At 32.1% G+C, this 18,128-nt stretch overlaps 1 protein-coding gene across 1 annotated transcript in view; it reads right to left on the bottom strand.

Annotated features, from left to right (window-relative positions):
- Positions 1–533: 533 nt before the first annotated feature.
- The window catches only part of LOC147070612 (uncharacterized), a 127,046-nt gene continuing 109,451 nt past the window's right edge, over positions 534–18,128 (bottom strand). Inside the window, exons 5-6 of the mRNA XM_085948908.1 lie at positions 8,908–8,992; positions 534–879 (exon numbers count right to left, since the gene is read on the bottom strand). Coding sequence (XP_085805034.1) covers positions 789–879; positions 8,908–8,992 — 176 coding nt within the window. The 3' untranslated portion in view covers positions 534–788. The remainder of the gene's footprint in view (positions 880–8,907; positions 8,993–18,128) is intronic.

Raw genomic sequence — 18,128 nt, 5'->3', positions numbered from 1 at the left:
CAAAATGTTCCTTATTTCAAACTTTACCGTCTGGAAACCTTCTTAATAAATAAACAGTCTTTATTTTAAAGTCATCCTTTTTACGATTACTTAATAAACTCACATGATAGACCATTTCAAACATTTTAACAACTTCAAAGTCAAATTACTTAAAACTAGTGTTCTCCAGTTAGTGTGTTCTGCCAGAACAGAGACGATATTAAAGTTCAATTATCTCGAAACTAGTATTTTTGGCTTATTCACTGTTGCTTTCGGTTAGCGATATCAAGTAGAATATTTGTATGGATGGTATATTTTTTCCCTCAATCAAAATTACGAGAAACAATTATTAATATTTTGGATTCATGATATTAACAATTTTATTATTTGTAACGAAAAATAAAAGTAAGAATGTTTTAAAATGTTTTTAAAAAGGTCCTAACTACACCACTGGAATTAAGAGTATTTTTTTGAATTCGTAGAAAGTACAGTATTACAGAGAAAATAATTTGATAAATAGGGAAATTTAGCAGTGATAAATAAAAAATATATATGACACAATCGATATTTTTTTATTATTATAATCCACAGTACTGGCTCACAAGAATACATAGTTCAGACAGAGCCGCGAAAGATTCATCGTTAGAAATTTATTCATAATACTTAGAAGTCGAATTTGACAGTAACATTTTTATAAGAGTTTTTTTTTTTTAATTTCAAATATAACAGACACAGTGCACGTGGTGAAACTTGACCGATGTCGCGTTTGGCGTTCAGGGGTGGGTAGGCGTCGATGGTAGGGGACGGGCCTACCGGCGACCCAGCCCGGTCCACAGCAGAGCGGGGTCGTGGCTGTTAGCCCCCCGGAGTTCCACGGGACCCTGGTCCTCGACGAATGATCTGCAATGGGAACGTTCTGTCAAGAGAAATACCAAAACTCAGTATTAGGTATTCGCTGTTGACTGTCCGGGTTTATAGACAATCCCAAAGTCAAAACAGTACTGAGAATATCTGAAAGCCAATTTATTTAAAAGCAATACAAAAATTGCACGTTTAAATGATGATTCTTTGAATGATAATATTAACATGTTCAACATGTAAATTATTTCTCGTAGTGTAGGTACATAATTAATTCGAAGACGTAGATGCCGAAATCAAAAAATTTTCAGCTAAATATAAGTCCTATTTTTTTTCTATTAAAGTATTTAGTGACTAAAACAAACACTACCTAAAATATAATATACTTTCTGTATTTTTACACAGTTTATTAATTAATAATTTTTGATATAAGGCCGGTTACTAATTGTATTCTGGCGGCATTATTTATTGGTGACCAACCTTAATTAAACAGAAAACTTATAATCATTTCTGTTGACATAACAGCTATACAAACACACTTAGCATTGATGGTTGTATAAGTCAACAGCAGAGTTTTGCAATATTGTGTTGTCTAAAGGTTTGTCACTTATTGCAGTGACGTCCCGTGGGGGTAGGCAGATTGAGCGTCGCTTGGGGGCGGCAGTTAGTCGAAGGGCGGCAAATCGAAGAGAATCATTTAGGATATACAATTATTTTGTTTACACCTTTTACTTAAAATAATAGCATAGTAAAAATGGTGTGGAAATAATAAATCTGTGTATTGCCAAATGGTACAAACCAAATGTGTCAGAATATCAACCATATATAACCTCAGACTCTGATAATTTGGATATATTTATTCGCTTTTTATAACTAAATTTAATTTTGTATATTTTAGTGGTATAATATTTTGTTAGTAATGTATCCATTCAACACATCTATTAGATATTGGAGTCGTGAAAGGATGATAAAAAATACTGTATAAAAATGGGGCGGCATTTTGTCTAGTGACGTCACTGCTTATTGAAGATATCAATCAGAATGAAACCGACCTTGTATTTAAATTTATTAATTACTTGTTAAAAATTAAAAAAAAAATAGGTACAAGTCTGTTTACTGGAAGCCAGGCGGGAACAGTGGCAATTTTCACAACCGATTTTGGCAAAATTCATGAATTCAAAGATAACCTAATCAAGCCAAGCCTAACCTAACCTAACCTAACCTAACTTAACCTAATCTAAAAAATAATCCAATTTATCGGCTATTTTCAAAATTTGTTCCACTAAACAGACGAGAACCAAAAATCATATTATATTAGGTATATTTAGAACGTTATCATTTATGTGCGATTTTTTGAATTGTTAATCTAACCTAATTTTACTAAATTTGTCGTATTTGGCTGTCTCTCTGCGTATAATGAACAATTGTCGCAGTTTCTCGTTTTACAGGCAGTTATGATTAAATATTTGTATTACAATGTTAATGCATTGTGTTCTTATAGAAATCAAACATGTTTTGTGTACAAAATGGTTAATGTATGTAGCAAGTAAAACAATACAGTCCATTTGTAATAAAGTCATAGTTCAGAGTTTATCTTGACAAAAATGCAATGTCTTTTTTCACAATTCCATTTTTCACGCCTCGTAACTGACGTTTACTGATTTTACACGAGTCTCCCTTTAAAATACAATATGCGCTCTTCTGGCAGTTGACAGCTCAATGGGCCTTCAATTGACAAAGTCAAACAATATTATTATACGTGGTAATACGAGAAAATATTTCATCATGATGATGGTTTTTTTTTTTAAATATTTTAGAATGAAGATCCGGAATGAGGTATTTGGAGATTGATCCAAAAATAGGTACACATACTCCTGTTTATTGACATAATGATATAACATTTAAAAAAGGCTCTTGTTCTGACAGTTATGAAGAGAGTTAAAAAATAATCTGTAAGTATTGATTTACTGACAGTTGCCAGGCTGTGCGAAAATTAAAATATTTTTTTTATTTTAACCACTTATTTTTATGCTATATTTTTTTTTTATTAATGTTTGCTATTATTGGATACTTAAGCATATTATATTATTATGTTATTCAAAATCTCAATTTAAATGAAAATGCTTTGCATAAAAGCATATTATATTAAACAAAATCTCAATTTAAAAGAAAATGCTTTGCTAGGAAGAATTTTTGACTCCTTCAGTCACTCTGTTGAGTAGGTACCTACTAAATTCCAAGACATTTTGTCGTGGAATTACTTTGTTAAAAGTGCTAAGCATTGTTTTTTTCAATCTTTCTCATTTTTAATAATTTATGTGAAAACATAAAATGAATCGGCAACTTACACATGGGTATAAATCAAACTTCATTCAAACTCAGTTTATTTCTAATGTAGTAATTTTTTATTATAAGTATTTTTTCTGTTATATTTTTGCTTTTATTTTATGTTCCATAAAAATTGATAAAAAAATCAACCCCGAAATCCCGGGATTATGTTTATCAATCCCGGGATTCATAGGTATCGAAAATATCTCGGGATCCCGGGATCCCGGGATTGGAATCCCTAATTGTGAGTGTTCCCGGAGAATAACGATAACGACATCAATTTAAATGAAAATGCTTTGCATAAAAGCATATTATATTAAACAAAATCTCAATTTAAAAGAAAATGCTTTGCTAGGAAGAATTTTTGACTCCTTCAGTCACTCTGTTGAGTAGGTACCTACTAAATCCCAAGACATTTTGTCGTGTTTTGGTTTCTAGTACATTACACAAATATCAGTGTCGTGCGAAATAAATGCGAATCTTGTGAATAATTAGTTGAATAAAAAAAAATATTAGCAAGTTCAAGTAAGTTACAACAAAAAATCTGGGAGTGATCCGTGGCGTCGGTTAGTAATTAAAGTAATACCTACTTTGATTTAAAATACAAAAGCCGATCGCCAATAGTAGCTCAATTTGGATAGCGTTTCAGTGAATATTAAAAGCCATTACTTAAAGTTTGTCGCCATTAAGTATGGGTCCTTTAGCATCATGGCCCCCACATCCTGAAGCGGGCCTCCAGACTAGGATCTTTGGCGGCCCCTCTACCTATCGCTAACGATAAAGGCAGTGTGATACAATAGCGTTTTCCAAATGGTGTTCGCGGTAAAATGAATGTGTATATTTATTATTTAGTGTCTTTTGCATATTTTAATACATCCATTTGAATTATGGAGTTGGCGAGTATCGATACGTAATAAAATTTGTATCGTACAACCATATTATTTTAAATAATAACATTATTGAAGAAAAATAGAGCCACATGCGACTTTTTTTACTATTAGAGAGAATTTGTGATGTGTGTTTATATCATTTATCTGGTCGACTCGCCACGCCGGGCCCTTCCTGAGCTTGGGACCCCAGGCTAGAGCGCTGTCAGCCACCCTTTGTGGGGGCCATGCTTAGCATAGTGGTATATGTGCGTGGGTGCGATACCCGAAAGATGCAGGTTCGATTCCTGCGGGGTGTGTTACTTTTTTCAAAAAGATTTTTTCTATTGGTTATAATATATTATTTTCTCAGAAGTGTTTTCAAAATGATGTATGTTCAATATGATTTTAACAAGTCAGTATTCGACCCGATACTCTATTGATTGCAGATGGAACGTGTTACTCTACGTTTGACGGTAATGCTAATGTATATTATAAGGATTTAAAAAAAATATATTATTATGAATTTTTAGGGTCTTCGACTGGCACTGATCAGTTTTCGAACGATATTGTTTTTCAAAGGGTGAAAATTTCAAATGATTTTTTTCGAATATTACTTTGTGAAAATGGATTTTCACAACGGCCATATTTTATTTCTAATGTCATCAAGATTTCTAAGAAAAGCTCATTAGAAAAAAACTTATAATACGAAAAATAATAAATTTAATAATCTGTTTAGATTTTGTAAATCAATTGAAAAGAATACTCACATACAACCAAAATTAATTTGTAATACTTTTTGTGAAATTAATAAATTAATCTATTCTGACTGCTACTAAGATTGATGTTTTCATCATTATTTTAGTATCTATAGTCAATTTGTATGACTGTAACTTATCAGGCGCAAAAACATGAATGAACTACTTACTGTATTTATTTAATTAGTAAGTGAATATGAAAGTATTAATTTATGTCACCGCTATTTTGTAATTTAAATAAAGCTGTTAAATGTTTTTAAAATATTGTTTTAAATCAAAATTAATTATTGTAATTTGCTAGGCCGGGCTAACGAAACAAAATCGATTATGTACCTAAGTGAATTTTACAAGTTTTATTTTGTTATAAATTAAAGTGTACTTAATCAATTCTGGTTATATCGTTTTATTCATATCCACGATAAATTACCATTTGGCGGATAGATAATAAATGTACAAAAGTTTCGCCTTTCAGAATAGTCAGTAATTGAAATCCTCGCAGTATACAATCAGGCTGTTTTTATTGAAATTGATCAATATAATCTCTTTTTATCTTCTACTATCATAGTGTCTACAGTCTACATTATCTACTATCATCCCCAGTGTATGGTAAATCTAGAAAGCTCACGCAAATGCTTGACAAGCTAAGCACCCAATTATCGTGACCGGAAACTTGTACACACGCAGATCGCCGTATCAAACTTTACCGTAAACTGTTGTATTGGAAATATATGACGAAATATAGTACTAAGATAAAATTCATGTCTAAATAAAACATGGTTCTTGTCACTTTACAGGAAGCTAGGGGCAAAAAAATTGAATATAGCCGATATATTGGATTATTTTTTGGGTTAGGTTAGGCTAGGTTTTCATTCTTGAAATCATGAATTTTGCCAAAATCAGCTATGAAAATTGCATTAATGTTCATATTGGATCTAATAAAATTTGAGACCTTATAGGTACATATATACGGTCATCTCTTTCCGATAAGAAAGATCACGGCAAACTGTGCCACAGTGAAACGTTTAAGGTACAATTTACATGTAAATTGACAGTAAAATGATTGATCCTAAACATAAAACTCTGGATGCTTGTTGATAAATTTGCACTTTGGGATAGGCGTGATTAAGATTGAGTGTCGATACATATGGGAGAGATAGTGGATACATGGCCCCCACAAAGGGGGGGCTGACAGGGCTCTAGCCTGGGGCCCGGGGTCGGAAAGGGCCCGGCGTGGCAAGTCGACCAGATAAGTGATATCACTCATGACAAATTCTCTCTAATAGTAAAAAAAGTCACCTGCGGCGCTGGTTTTCTTCAATAATATTATTATTTAAGATTATGTGGTTGTTCGATATAATTTTCAATTGTGTATTGATACTCGACAACACCATAATTCAAATGGATGTATTGAAATACATGTAGAGCGTCACACTGCCTTTTAGTGATAGGTAGGGGGCCCCGCCAAAGATCCTAGCCTGATGGCCCGGTTCAGGATGTGGGAGCCATGAGTGGATATATTATTAGAATGGGTCAATGTTATATTATTCGACATCAGAACACGGCGTTATATACATATATCTACTATAAAACAATTCTTAAATATCACCACATGTTTCAGTCACGGGGAAAAAAGGCATTATATTATATAATATATAATATTTTCGATATGGAAGATGTGTATAACACAAAAAAATGTGAAACGGCACCTAGAAAGCCCAAAAGTCTATATTTTCTAATTAATGAATGTTAAAAAAAATACTAGGTACCAAAGACAATTGTGTTATTATTGCAATAATCAGTTTTCCTGACGTAATGTTTTGCTTGCAGGAAAGCAAATGGAAAACGTATCCAATATCCCAAAGGAAATCACGTAAAATTATCAAAAACAAAACGGTTTACCATTTTTTTGAGCCGCGCTACAAACATGCATAATATGTTAAAAACAAAATATTATGTAGAATAGTTTCTATCTAAATTCCAACGTATTTGGTGAATAAAATTGTTGATTGACAGTTAAATAGAATTCAATAATGAGCCAGGCCTAATTATATTATAACTCATTTGCGGACATTTTCAACTGTATTTTCATTTTTCATTTGTAATTTTCACTTGAAAATGTCCCTCTGAGGCGGACGAAACCGGTCCTAATCTATTGATTAAAAGTGGAATAAGTACTACAAAAAAAAAATTGCGTTTTATTAAATAAAAACAACAATACAATGCAGTTCCACCATGAATTGACAGTTAACAAAATAAAAGAAACTACTTATATATTATTAACTAATTCATACATCGAGACTAGGGATTGCAATACCGGTATGCCAGTATTTTTCGATTCCGAAATAATACTGGTATAAAAAAATGGACAATACCGATATATTCGGTATTGAAAATGGAAACAGTATTATAATATTATATTAATTAACATGACTGTATTTTTTGTCCGATTACGCTATGTCTGGTTTACTTCCGTTGCCTTTCAACGCCCTTGGAGACCAATATTGGCAAGTGCTATAACATATTATTATATTAAAGAGCTTTCTATTTTATTAGTAGATACTTCTGTTTTTTCCATATGTTTCACAGATACCGGTATTAATACCGGTATTCGTATTTTTATTCGGTATTGCAATCTCTAAATTCGAGACATATTACACGTGCTAATACGATGTCAATAGATTTGACATAGGTACGTATAATATCTTAACATTTATGACATCGTTTTTAAATTCAAATTCCGAACGTAGGCGTGCAATGAATTTTGCTGGTAGAGTAGTAGATTCTGTTTGAAAAATACATATTTTCTTACATTTAATATCTATTTTATATTATGTAACTAATTGTGCTATGGTCGGCAGAAGTCGAAATAGTTTGGAATATAACTCTGCAATATTCTTAACAATAATAACAATCTGTCAAGAAAGTTACAAGCAATGTATACATAATTATAGAAACATTTGAAGCAGTATATAGTTTAGTAATATTTACCATAAAACTGTGCGATAAAACTAATAAAAGTATACTATTATCAAAAGTAATTTATCAAATATTTCTGAGGATGCTCTGCATCTACAATCTATGGACCGTACGCCATTGATATATATATATAATATAATTATATATCCCACCCACTCTCGATGGCCGAGTGGCTTAAGCGTCGGCCTATAGCGTCGTTGGTCCCAGGTTTGAATCCTGGGTCTGTCAAGTACACATATTGTTTTTCAAATCTGTGTACGAGTCAGAGTATGGAGCTAACACGGTGAGCAAGTGGCTGACATCCATTTCTCGTAAAAAACAAAATCCGTTAATACAAACCTCCACTCCGTGGAGACCCATATATATGGTCCTATTAGGATCGGATATTTTATCCAAACTACCATGTTTCCAAATTTAAACACACAATAATTATGTATTTTACAATGTTTTTATTAGGTCGTATTCTTATTTGTCCGGTACAAATCTTGCAATCGATTTTTAACTAACTTCCCGACTAGCTAGACATTTGAAACTTTTAGAATATATCAGAACACGATGACAATGCATTTTTATAATACTTTTAGCCATCTTAAGTTAGAATCGAATTAATTTTTAGTTAATTCTGTTATGTATGAAAAGTTATTTCGATACCATTATTGGTTGCTAGGGGGTCCTAGCAACTAAATTATTAAATATTATATACGTGCACTATGGAAATCAATATGAAATGACATTTCATTATTCAGTATTTCTATCAAGTACAAATTTTTTTGATCGCTTAAGCTAGTTAAGTCAAGTTTATATGATTCAACAGAAAATTTAAAGACGTTGTATATAAAAAGTTCTTTTTATCTTGTAATTATTTAGTTATAAACAATCAAACATTGTCAATATTCAGTACCCATAGATTAAAAAAAAAACATTTTTTCGGTAAATTGCTATCTTTTGTTTTTTGTTCGTTTTGAATTTGAAATAAAATTTTATCACGCTGTATACAAATAAGTCTGTTAATATGTTTCTAGATTAACTGGTGATGATCTACAGTCACTATTAATTGGTAAAACTTTAATTGAAAAATATTTTACTACATTATATAACATAATAAACATTCAATGTATTGCAGACATATTGAAAATACTGACCTGACACGATGTGACGGTCTGTGCGATCGCAAGGCGTGGAGATAAGCGGCCGTTGCCGATGGTCTTGGACCTTCTCTCACCATACCTGAAGATTGAAAAAAATAATAATTAAGTCAAATCAATACAATAAAATAATAATCTGTGTTCCTCTTCTCTTTCGGGAGCACGTGACTGATGACAGTGACTAGAGTGATTTGGCCATCATCCAACCTCCGGAGTCACACGTTAGGCTGCGCGCACACGGCAAAGCGAAGTTTCGGATTCATCCGCCAAACGACGTTTACGTTTTGTTTGCGAGCCGATTGCGTTTTAAATGCGTGTCAAATGCGTCAATATTTCGACGATGCTGTCCAAGAGAAAACACGGTTTTCAAGGGGATTCATAAACGCCTTTTTTTGAAACTGCACCCTGCTGCGAGAGTATTTATCTTTCATTACAGTGGCGTACAAGGGTAAATAAATCAATATAAAATCAGTACATAATATTGCATTATACCTACATTTATTTTCCCACTATTGCTTCTTTTGGAGCTGGACTGTTTTATATCGAAAGCGTTTTGAAAATTACCTATTGTTGAGCCTATTATATACCATCATCATAAATACTATCGACCGAGGGTACTTGATGGAGTTTGAATTTAAATTCTAATTGATTTAAGTTTTGTACTATTATTATTTATTAATAAAATAAAAAAAGATTATAAGTTAATACACGAAGAAAGGGTAAAAACCTTATTACCTAGATACCTACTAAGTAAAGGATTAAGTACAAAAACATAATATTTTGAATAATTTGAATATTTGCTGTATTTCTAAAAACCTGTTGTAAATACTATTAAATACATTCGGTAGGTAAGCAGTTTTACAAAATATAAGAAAAAGTTGTGACACAGCACAGCTATGAGAAGAAGTATTTCACGAGAAGAAAGGCTCGCCATATCTTTACGTTAAACTAAACTATTAAGTTGACACTGTCATCTTCTATAGATACACTAAAATGGAAACGGGTACTAATAATAATATATTGAAGTGAGAATAATGAATACCTACCTACTACTATTGATTAGTACTACTACTAACACCAAATTACCTGATATAGTCTCATTACAATAGCTATCTTTTTAATATGTAGCTATTGAATTCTAAGCAATAATATTCTATTGGAAATATGAACAGATTATAAGGGGAGATATTTCAAATGTTTATGAATAATATGTTTTAAATGTTTATTTAATAAAAGATACAATGTGCCAGCACCTGTGCTAGTTGAAAATCTGTAACATTTGATTTGGTTCATCATGTTTTTTTCTTCTTCCTTTTAACACTATAGCTGGCCATCTATATGGTCTAGTTACAATAGTGTAGTAGTAAAAAACCAGTGTATAGTATTAGCTATAAACAATCTTATAAATACCCTGGGTTAATAAGGTTTTTTGAAAATTACATTTAACGTTACTACGAGTATCCAATCCACTTAAAAAATTTGACGACGGCAAATGAATGGCGACAGAGGATAAATGTTTACAGTATTGTAGATGAACCAGCTTTGCTCGTACTATGTTTGCAATCTCGGGATCTCAATCGATTTCTTGATCCTTAAAAAACCAGGTTGAAAATATTGAAATCCCGTGATTTTGGAATTATTATAGACTGACAACGATATCTTATGGATTGTGAGTAGGGAATCCAATCCCGAGCCAAAATTCTGATCCCGGGATTTCGGGATTACAATTTGACAATCCCAAGATCCCGGGACAGGTCCCGGGATTGGCATTTTTTTCCATTGTTAATATAAAAATTTTATATTCACAAATAACATTGATAAAATCGGTCAAAAATAAATCTAGTATAATTTATACTATTTAAGACATTTATTGTTAATATTATATATCTACGTTCAATCTAGGAAATACATAATTTTAATGGAGTAGATAATATTGTAATATAAATAATAATGTGAATTTAATATGAGATTGCTGTTTCTGATAGTAACGGCTTAAAGAATGGATTAGCGAGATTTAAAATAGTAAAGCAAATAATCATGGCGTACTTATGGCCTTTCCACTTCATAAATCTAATTAGTCAGCCAAATAAAACTGCCGTAAAACATATGAGATCATGGTGGAATTACTTTGTTAAAAGTGCTAAGCATTGTTTTTTTCAATCTTTCTCATTTTTAATAATTTATATGAAAACATAAAATGAATCGGCAACTTACACATGGGTATAAATCAAACTTCATTCAAACTCAGTTTATTTCTAATGTAGTAACTTTTTATTATAAGTATTTTTTCTGTTATATTTTTGCTTTTATTTTATGTTCGATAAAAATTGATAAAAAAATCAATCCCGAAATCCCGGGATTATGTTTATCAATCCCGGGATTCATAGGTATCGAAAATATCTCGGGATCCCGGGATCCCGGGATCCCGGGATTGGAATCCCTAATTGTGAGTGTTCCCGGAGAATAACGATAACGACATCAATAACTGTCGCACATACATCACGTTATATAGTAGTTGTCGGGAATGGGATGATTTGGCGCCGGTACAATTGGCCGCCGGGACGATTGGACGCTGGTAAAATTGGACGCTGGTACAATTGGACGCTGGTACAATTGGACGCCGCACGGTTGAATTAAATGCGCAAATGAATAGACGTACTTAACGATTTGGTAGAGATAGTGGACAAGTCAGTTTAATATGCTTCTATCTACTTAGTAGTTGTACTTAATACATTTCGCGCTTGACACATTTTTAATATTATGGATTGAGAATAATTATTATGCCTTATGATGTTTACAAAATGAAAAGAATTCTTCCCTTGTTCGAACTTAAAGATATGCATAATTAATTAATTTATTGTTTATACATGGGTATTTATTTATATTTACAACAAATAGTATAGATAATGTTAAATGTTAGAATGAAAATAGCATTATATTTCAGCGTTTTGTCATATTAATATGTATTATAATAAAATTTAAACGTGTAATTATTATGCATAAATACGTATTTTAAGATATTATGAAATTATAAACAAAATAAGTTAGTTATCTGCTAAGTATAAATATGTTTCAGTAGCTTGATTAATAAACTACTTACTTACTTGACAGATACCTACTTACTTAATTTTTTATAATATTGATTGAGATTGAGAATTATTATGCCTTACGATGTTTATTAAAATATGTTAAGTTTATCGTCGTTGGATTTAAATATATTTTACAAATAAATCAATATTTGCGTGAATTTAAATTAGTAACAAATATTTGATTCTTTCAGCGTCCTCTCGGTTTAAAACAGTATAATTTAAACGTGTGTATATAATGTGTGTACATAAATAAAAAAAAGTATCTTTATTTTTTAAAGAATCGGAATTGAACCAAGGAACCGTGGTTCCAATATTTTTATTTGTTATTAATATAAATTCACGCAAATATTGATTGATTTGTAAAATATATTTAAATCTAACGACGAAGGATTTCCATCATTGATGGAAATGAAATTGAATCCCATTAAAATTTTCTGCAGGAACCGAACCTTTAAAAAATAAAGTTTATTACAACTCAGTCCAATAAATAATTATTATCTTATTTTATTAAGTTTAATTCCATCGATGAACATGATCCAATTATAATTAAATCAAGCTTCCTGCAATTATTGCGACAAGTTCAGGTCACTCTTGGGGATACAACAATAGTATGATATATAAGTACGTCTTAAGGGCCCGCTGAAGAGGCCGCCGTTCAAATATAATTCAGTATAAAAAGGACCTCGGCGTCGTAACTACGTCAATTTAAATCGATCTTTTCGCAAAAATCACTAATCATCGGAGATTTTATTTCAAGAAATATTATTATTATTACTGATAATTTCTGCCGCGCGGAGAATTATTATTATTTTATGAACACCTGCAAGATGAAGCCGATCAGAAAACAGGGCTGTCAAAATAATATTAAGCATTCATATTTTTTAAATGTTAATTTCATCATGGTTTTTAATCAAACCTGTGCAAGTACGTACTGATAACTTGGGTGGATTTTGTAGCAAACATACTATTGATATATATACGGGTATATTATTATTATAACCCAATTCAAATTGAACATAGGTTGATAATACTATTATAGTATGTTTATGATTTCGAGAAAATAATACGATGGTATAATTAATCCATATCAATTATTTGAAAACATTACATTCGCACTTTGCACAAAATTACAAACACATTCGAAGTTTGCCGCACACGTACAGACCACGTGATATTTGTTTACGCAAAATCGTCGCTTTTCAAAATGGCGAATTTGATTACCAGATTTTACTGCGATGAATCAGTATGTTCCTTTTTGTCTTTTTTTATTCGTAGGTTTGTTTACTATGTACACCGAGAAATTTCCATTTATAAACTCGGAAACGATTTTTACAGAAGAGTTTTGGAATATAATGCAACCAAAACTGGAAAAAATTCTATCATGGGTGTTGACTTCCTGAATTAGCTAACCCCAGGTCCATGCCACTACGTGAACCACAGTGGATATTAAGCCATTTCCACACTGGCAACAAGTTGCTGGCAACCTCATTAAATTTTACGATACTTACCATAATTGCTTAAGAAATTTTACAATAATTATCGTAAAATCTAACGAGGTTGCCAGCAAATTAACTTGTTGCCAGTGTGGACCCGGCATTAGATGCACAAAACTTAAATAATATATATTATAAATAAAAATTTAAAATTATAAATATATATTATGATTTATGTCTTCGACAGCCCTGATGAAATAAATGTGAAATATGAGTCGGATCAGTCACAGAGCAAATTTATTAACACAAACAACTTTGACACGACCTTTTTATATTAACTAGTAGACCAGATATTATGGACCACATGTTAAAAAATCATATTTTCAATTCTCAAGGCCAATTCTGTAGAACGTCCTCTTAACAAGCACAATTAATATGACACTGTTGCATGTAGCAGGAACTCTAATTGTACAAATACATCCGAAACAGTTGCACAAAGGATAATGATGGTCTCTTGAGTTACTACATTTCGATGCATCGCTTACTTGTGTGCAATAGGAAATAGTATCATATAACATTGTCTGATTGATTTCATGTAGATATATCGGTTTGAAATATACGTGATAGTCAGACTCTGCTCGTGAAAATGGTCTACGTCTATATTCTACGCGATAGTCAAAATACGTATAAAGCTTTGATGTCGTTGACTTCGTGTGGGTAGGTATATGACAGACCAGTGGCGAAGGGTGGAGATAGGCTGTTAAGATCTGACATAAATAGTGCACACTAGGGAATCCAATCCCGAGCCAAAATTCTGATCTCGGGATTTCGGAATTACAATTTGACAATCCCGGGATTGGCATTTTTTTCCATTGTTCATATAATTTTTTATATTTTCAAATAACATTAATAAAATCGGTCAAAAATAAATCTAGTATAATTTATACTATTTAAGACATTTATTGTTAATATTGTAAACGTTCAATCTTGGAAATACATAAGTTTAACGGAGTAAATAATATTGTAATATAAATAATAATGTGAATTGAATATGAGATTGCTGTTTCTGATAGAAAAAACTTAATGAATGGGTTAGCGAGATTTAAAATAGTAAAGCAAATCATGGTGTACTTATGGCCTTTCCGCTTCATAAATTTAATTAGTCAGCCAAATATGAAACTGCCGTAAAACGTATGAGATTATGGTGGAATTACTTTGTTATTTTCCAATCTTTCTCATTTTTATTAATTCATGTGAAAAAATAAAATGAATCGGTAACTTGCACATGGGTATAAATCAAACTTCATTCAAACTCAGTTTATTTCTAATGTAGTTATTTGTTATTAAAAGTATTTTTTTCTGTTGTATTTTCGTTTTTATTTTATTTTCCATAAAAATTGATAAAAAAATCAATCCCAAAAGTTTCGGGATTATGTTTATCAATCCCGGGATTCATAGGTATCAAAAATAGCCCTGGATTGAAATCCCTAGTACACACTAAACTTTGTCAGTCATACGTATTACAATTTACAGACGGTGTTAGTTAGTTTTTAAAATTCAATTAAGCACTGTGAAAAACAACACATACTTAATAGATAATAGTCAAAAAATACTAAAGATATAATAGATATAATAATATTTAGTTATCTATTATAGTTTGGTTTAGACAGGACTTGGTGAATTTAAAAAATGAACCAACGTGTGTAGGTAATATGTATTCTTAATCCAACGAAAACAAATAAATATGAATGAAAAAGTGTTCACAATTTTGTCGTATCGCCCAAAATGTTATGTCATGTTGTGAACGTCTTAAACTTATAATTTGTAATGTCCACAATATGTAAAAATAAATAAATTGAATTGAATTGAATTGAATTGAAAATATACCAAAACTATTATGGTTCTGTTTAGGCAGGGTTTAATTAATTTTTAAAAACTAACCAATACTATATTCTGTAAAGTGTAGTATTAGTTCAATAAAAACAAATACGTATGACTAACAAAGGTTAATGTGCACTTTTTATGGCGGATTTTAACAGCCTACCTCCACCCTTCACTGCAGTGGAGGCCCATTTTGAGGTGTGGCAACTAAAGGAAATCACGAAAGTAATATAGAGATTTATCTCGCATTTAACTAAATGTGTTAGTAGGTATGCATACATATAAATTAAATAACAATAATATAAAGATCTTGTTGTATCTTTTGAATTGCCATATTTTATCAATCGAGTAAATTGCCGCTGAATCTTAGGAGTACACTGGTACGACCGCGTTACAGACACTCGAGTTCATGAGCGAACACGACAGCCCTCGGTGATTGAGGTAATCATGAAGAGACGCTTCACGTGGCTGGGACATGTGTTCCGAATACCTCCGGAGAATGTGACACTACGTACCCTGCAGTGATGTTACAAAAGCGACTTAGGCCGGTTTTAGACGGGATACCGGTGTCGTGCTCGATATAATATAGGAGACCTTTGTATTCGAATAAAGGCGCCTTTGTATCATGTTTATGAACGCCCCAGAGCTAATGAGTCAACGCATAATTTCGCGTTATAAATTAGAACATAAAACTCGCTGCGGTAATAAAAACAAGTACATCGGCGGCTTGAGAATGTAGCGGCCGACAGAAAAGTGTATCAGACACGCGTTGACTCATTAGCTCTAGGCGTTCATAAACATAATACAAAGGCCCATTTATTCGAATACAAAGGCCTCCTTCATTAATACGAATGCGACACCGGTGTCCCATCTGAAACAGGCTTTACGCGCTACAGGTCTGGCACGGTGGGAGGCACGAGAGTTGGCGATGAACCGAGGGAAGTTGTGCCAACTTGTGATTTCCCTATGCAGCAACGCTGCGGTGTGACAGGGTGAATGAAGGAAGGAAAGTATTTGTTACTTGGAGTTCTACTCTACTGTATTTACAAATAGGGTTTATATTTGGATTTTCAAAACTAATAAATCGTACTTACTAGATTAACGTATATTTTAAAATACGATAACATTACTGATACATTATAACTATATGCGTAAGTATTTAAGTATTTTAGTAAAAAGAATACTGTTAAATATATAGCAACATACTTGATGGTACTCGTACATTATAACTATTTATTTTCATATTATCCGGAAATTTGTACGTAAACAGTTCACTGCAGGACACCAATTCTTCGTGCGCCGCAGTATGTGAAACAAGAGTTCGTGTAACATTTAATCAAATGACGAGTTCTTCGTTGAACATTTCACCGTGGAGTATATTTGTACATATGCTACAACATGTGGCGAATTTTATGAGATGTCTTTACTAGGTTAGGTTAGGTTAGGGTTAATCTAATTGGAACAGTACTATTTGCAAACTATCGCCGCATTTTGTAAGATACGTACAAATGTATTCCACGGCGAAATGTTCAACGAAGAACTCGTCATTTGATAAGATGTTATACTAACTCATGTTTCACGTACTGCGGCGCACGAATAAGTGTCCCACGATGAACTGCATACGTACAACTTACATGTAACCATTTATTTTGTATTATTGTATTACAGCGTTCGAAATGGAATATTTTACGAACCGGAGCGTTCGATCTAATTGTATGTGTATTTTATAAAAATAAATGTGTTAGGTTTTTATATTATATGGAAAATCTATCTCAAATTAATATGTCCACGAGACGGAGCGCTAATTTTGGGGATTTTACGAACCGGAACGGCGCTCCAGTGCGCTCCTGTCCATTTCAAGCCCTGTTGTATTATCTGATGTTTGTTATCTTAATTATATATTTAGATACAATTTTATAATGGAAAACCTCTGTACTATAAAGTAATTGTATGCAATTACTACTATCAACCAAAATGATAGTTACAAATGTAAAAACTACGTGTTGGTAAAAATGGGATAACTTAAAAATGGGTTGGGCGTAATGATATTCTGTTCACAAGGAAAACAAACGAAGGAAATCCGTGAGGTCAGGTCATTAGCACAAGCTGTATTGTCTGCGAGTTTCAGTTTCAAACCGCGAAAGCCTCAAAAGTAAAACATTGTATACAATGGCTATGTTTGTTTTGTAACTTGGAGATTCTCTTCCAGGCAATAGTAATAATATGACTGCATAATATTTATTATTAATTTGAGTGGGAGCTGTCTTGATGTTATTTTCTTTGTATAACAACCTAACCCAGGGATCGGCAAACCGCGGCTCGCGAGCCACATGTGGCTCTTTGGGTATTGGCGTGCGGCTCTTTGCCAAATTCCCAATTCTTTACAAAAAATTACAAAAAGGTATGATTGTTGTCGTTTTAAATCCGCCCATTGCAATAGTTGAAAAATTAAATTTTTCTCCATTTCATATTGACACGAGCACTTTTGAAATATTTTTTTTTTGTGGATTTAACAAGAAAAGAGTTATGTAGCTCCAAATTTATAGGTCTTGCCACCAAAATTGAGGATTTGGAGAGAGAAAAATGCAATTTAATTTCACAACACAGCTAAAACACTAACAACAAATACTAAAAGATCTACATAATAAGGTAAATATTACGATGAACAATGTAAATAGCATTTAGAGAAGCTAAATAACCGATGAAAATTTGGAGTCACGCATAAAATTGAAAACTACAAGTTACATACCAAACATACAGACACTCTTCAAAGAAATGCAAGGAAGGTCATTGTTCACATTAGTTTTAAGGAATG

The sequence above is a fragment of the Rhyacophila brunnea genome, unplaced genomic scaffold (assembly GCF_057557595.1).
Source record: "Rhyacophila brunnea isolate RB1 unplaced genomic scaffold, BYU_Rbru_1.0 scaffold_21, whole genome shotgun sequence".
NCBI classification, from domain to species: domain Eukaryota; kingdom Metazoa; phylum Arthropoda; class Insecta; order Trichoptera; family Rhyacophilidae; genus Rhyacophila; species Rhyacophila brunnea.
The sequence above is the reverse complement of the archived record's forward strand: the minus strand, read 5'-3'. Positions and strand labels throughout refer to the sequence as shown.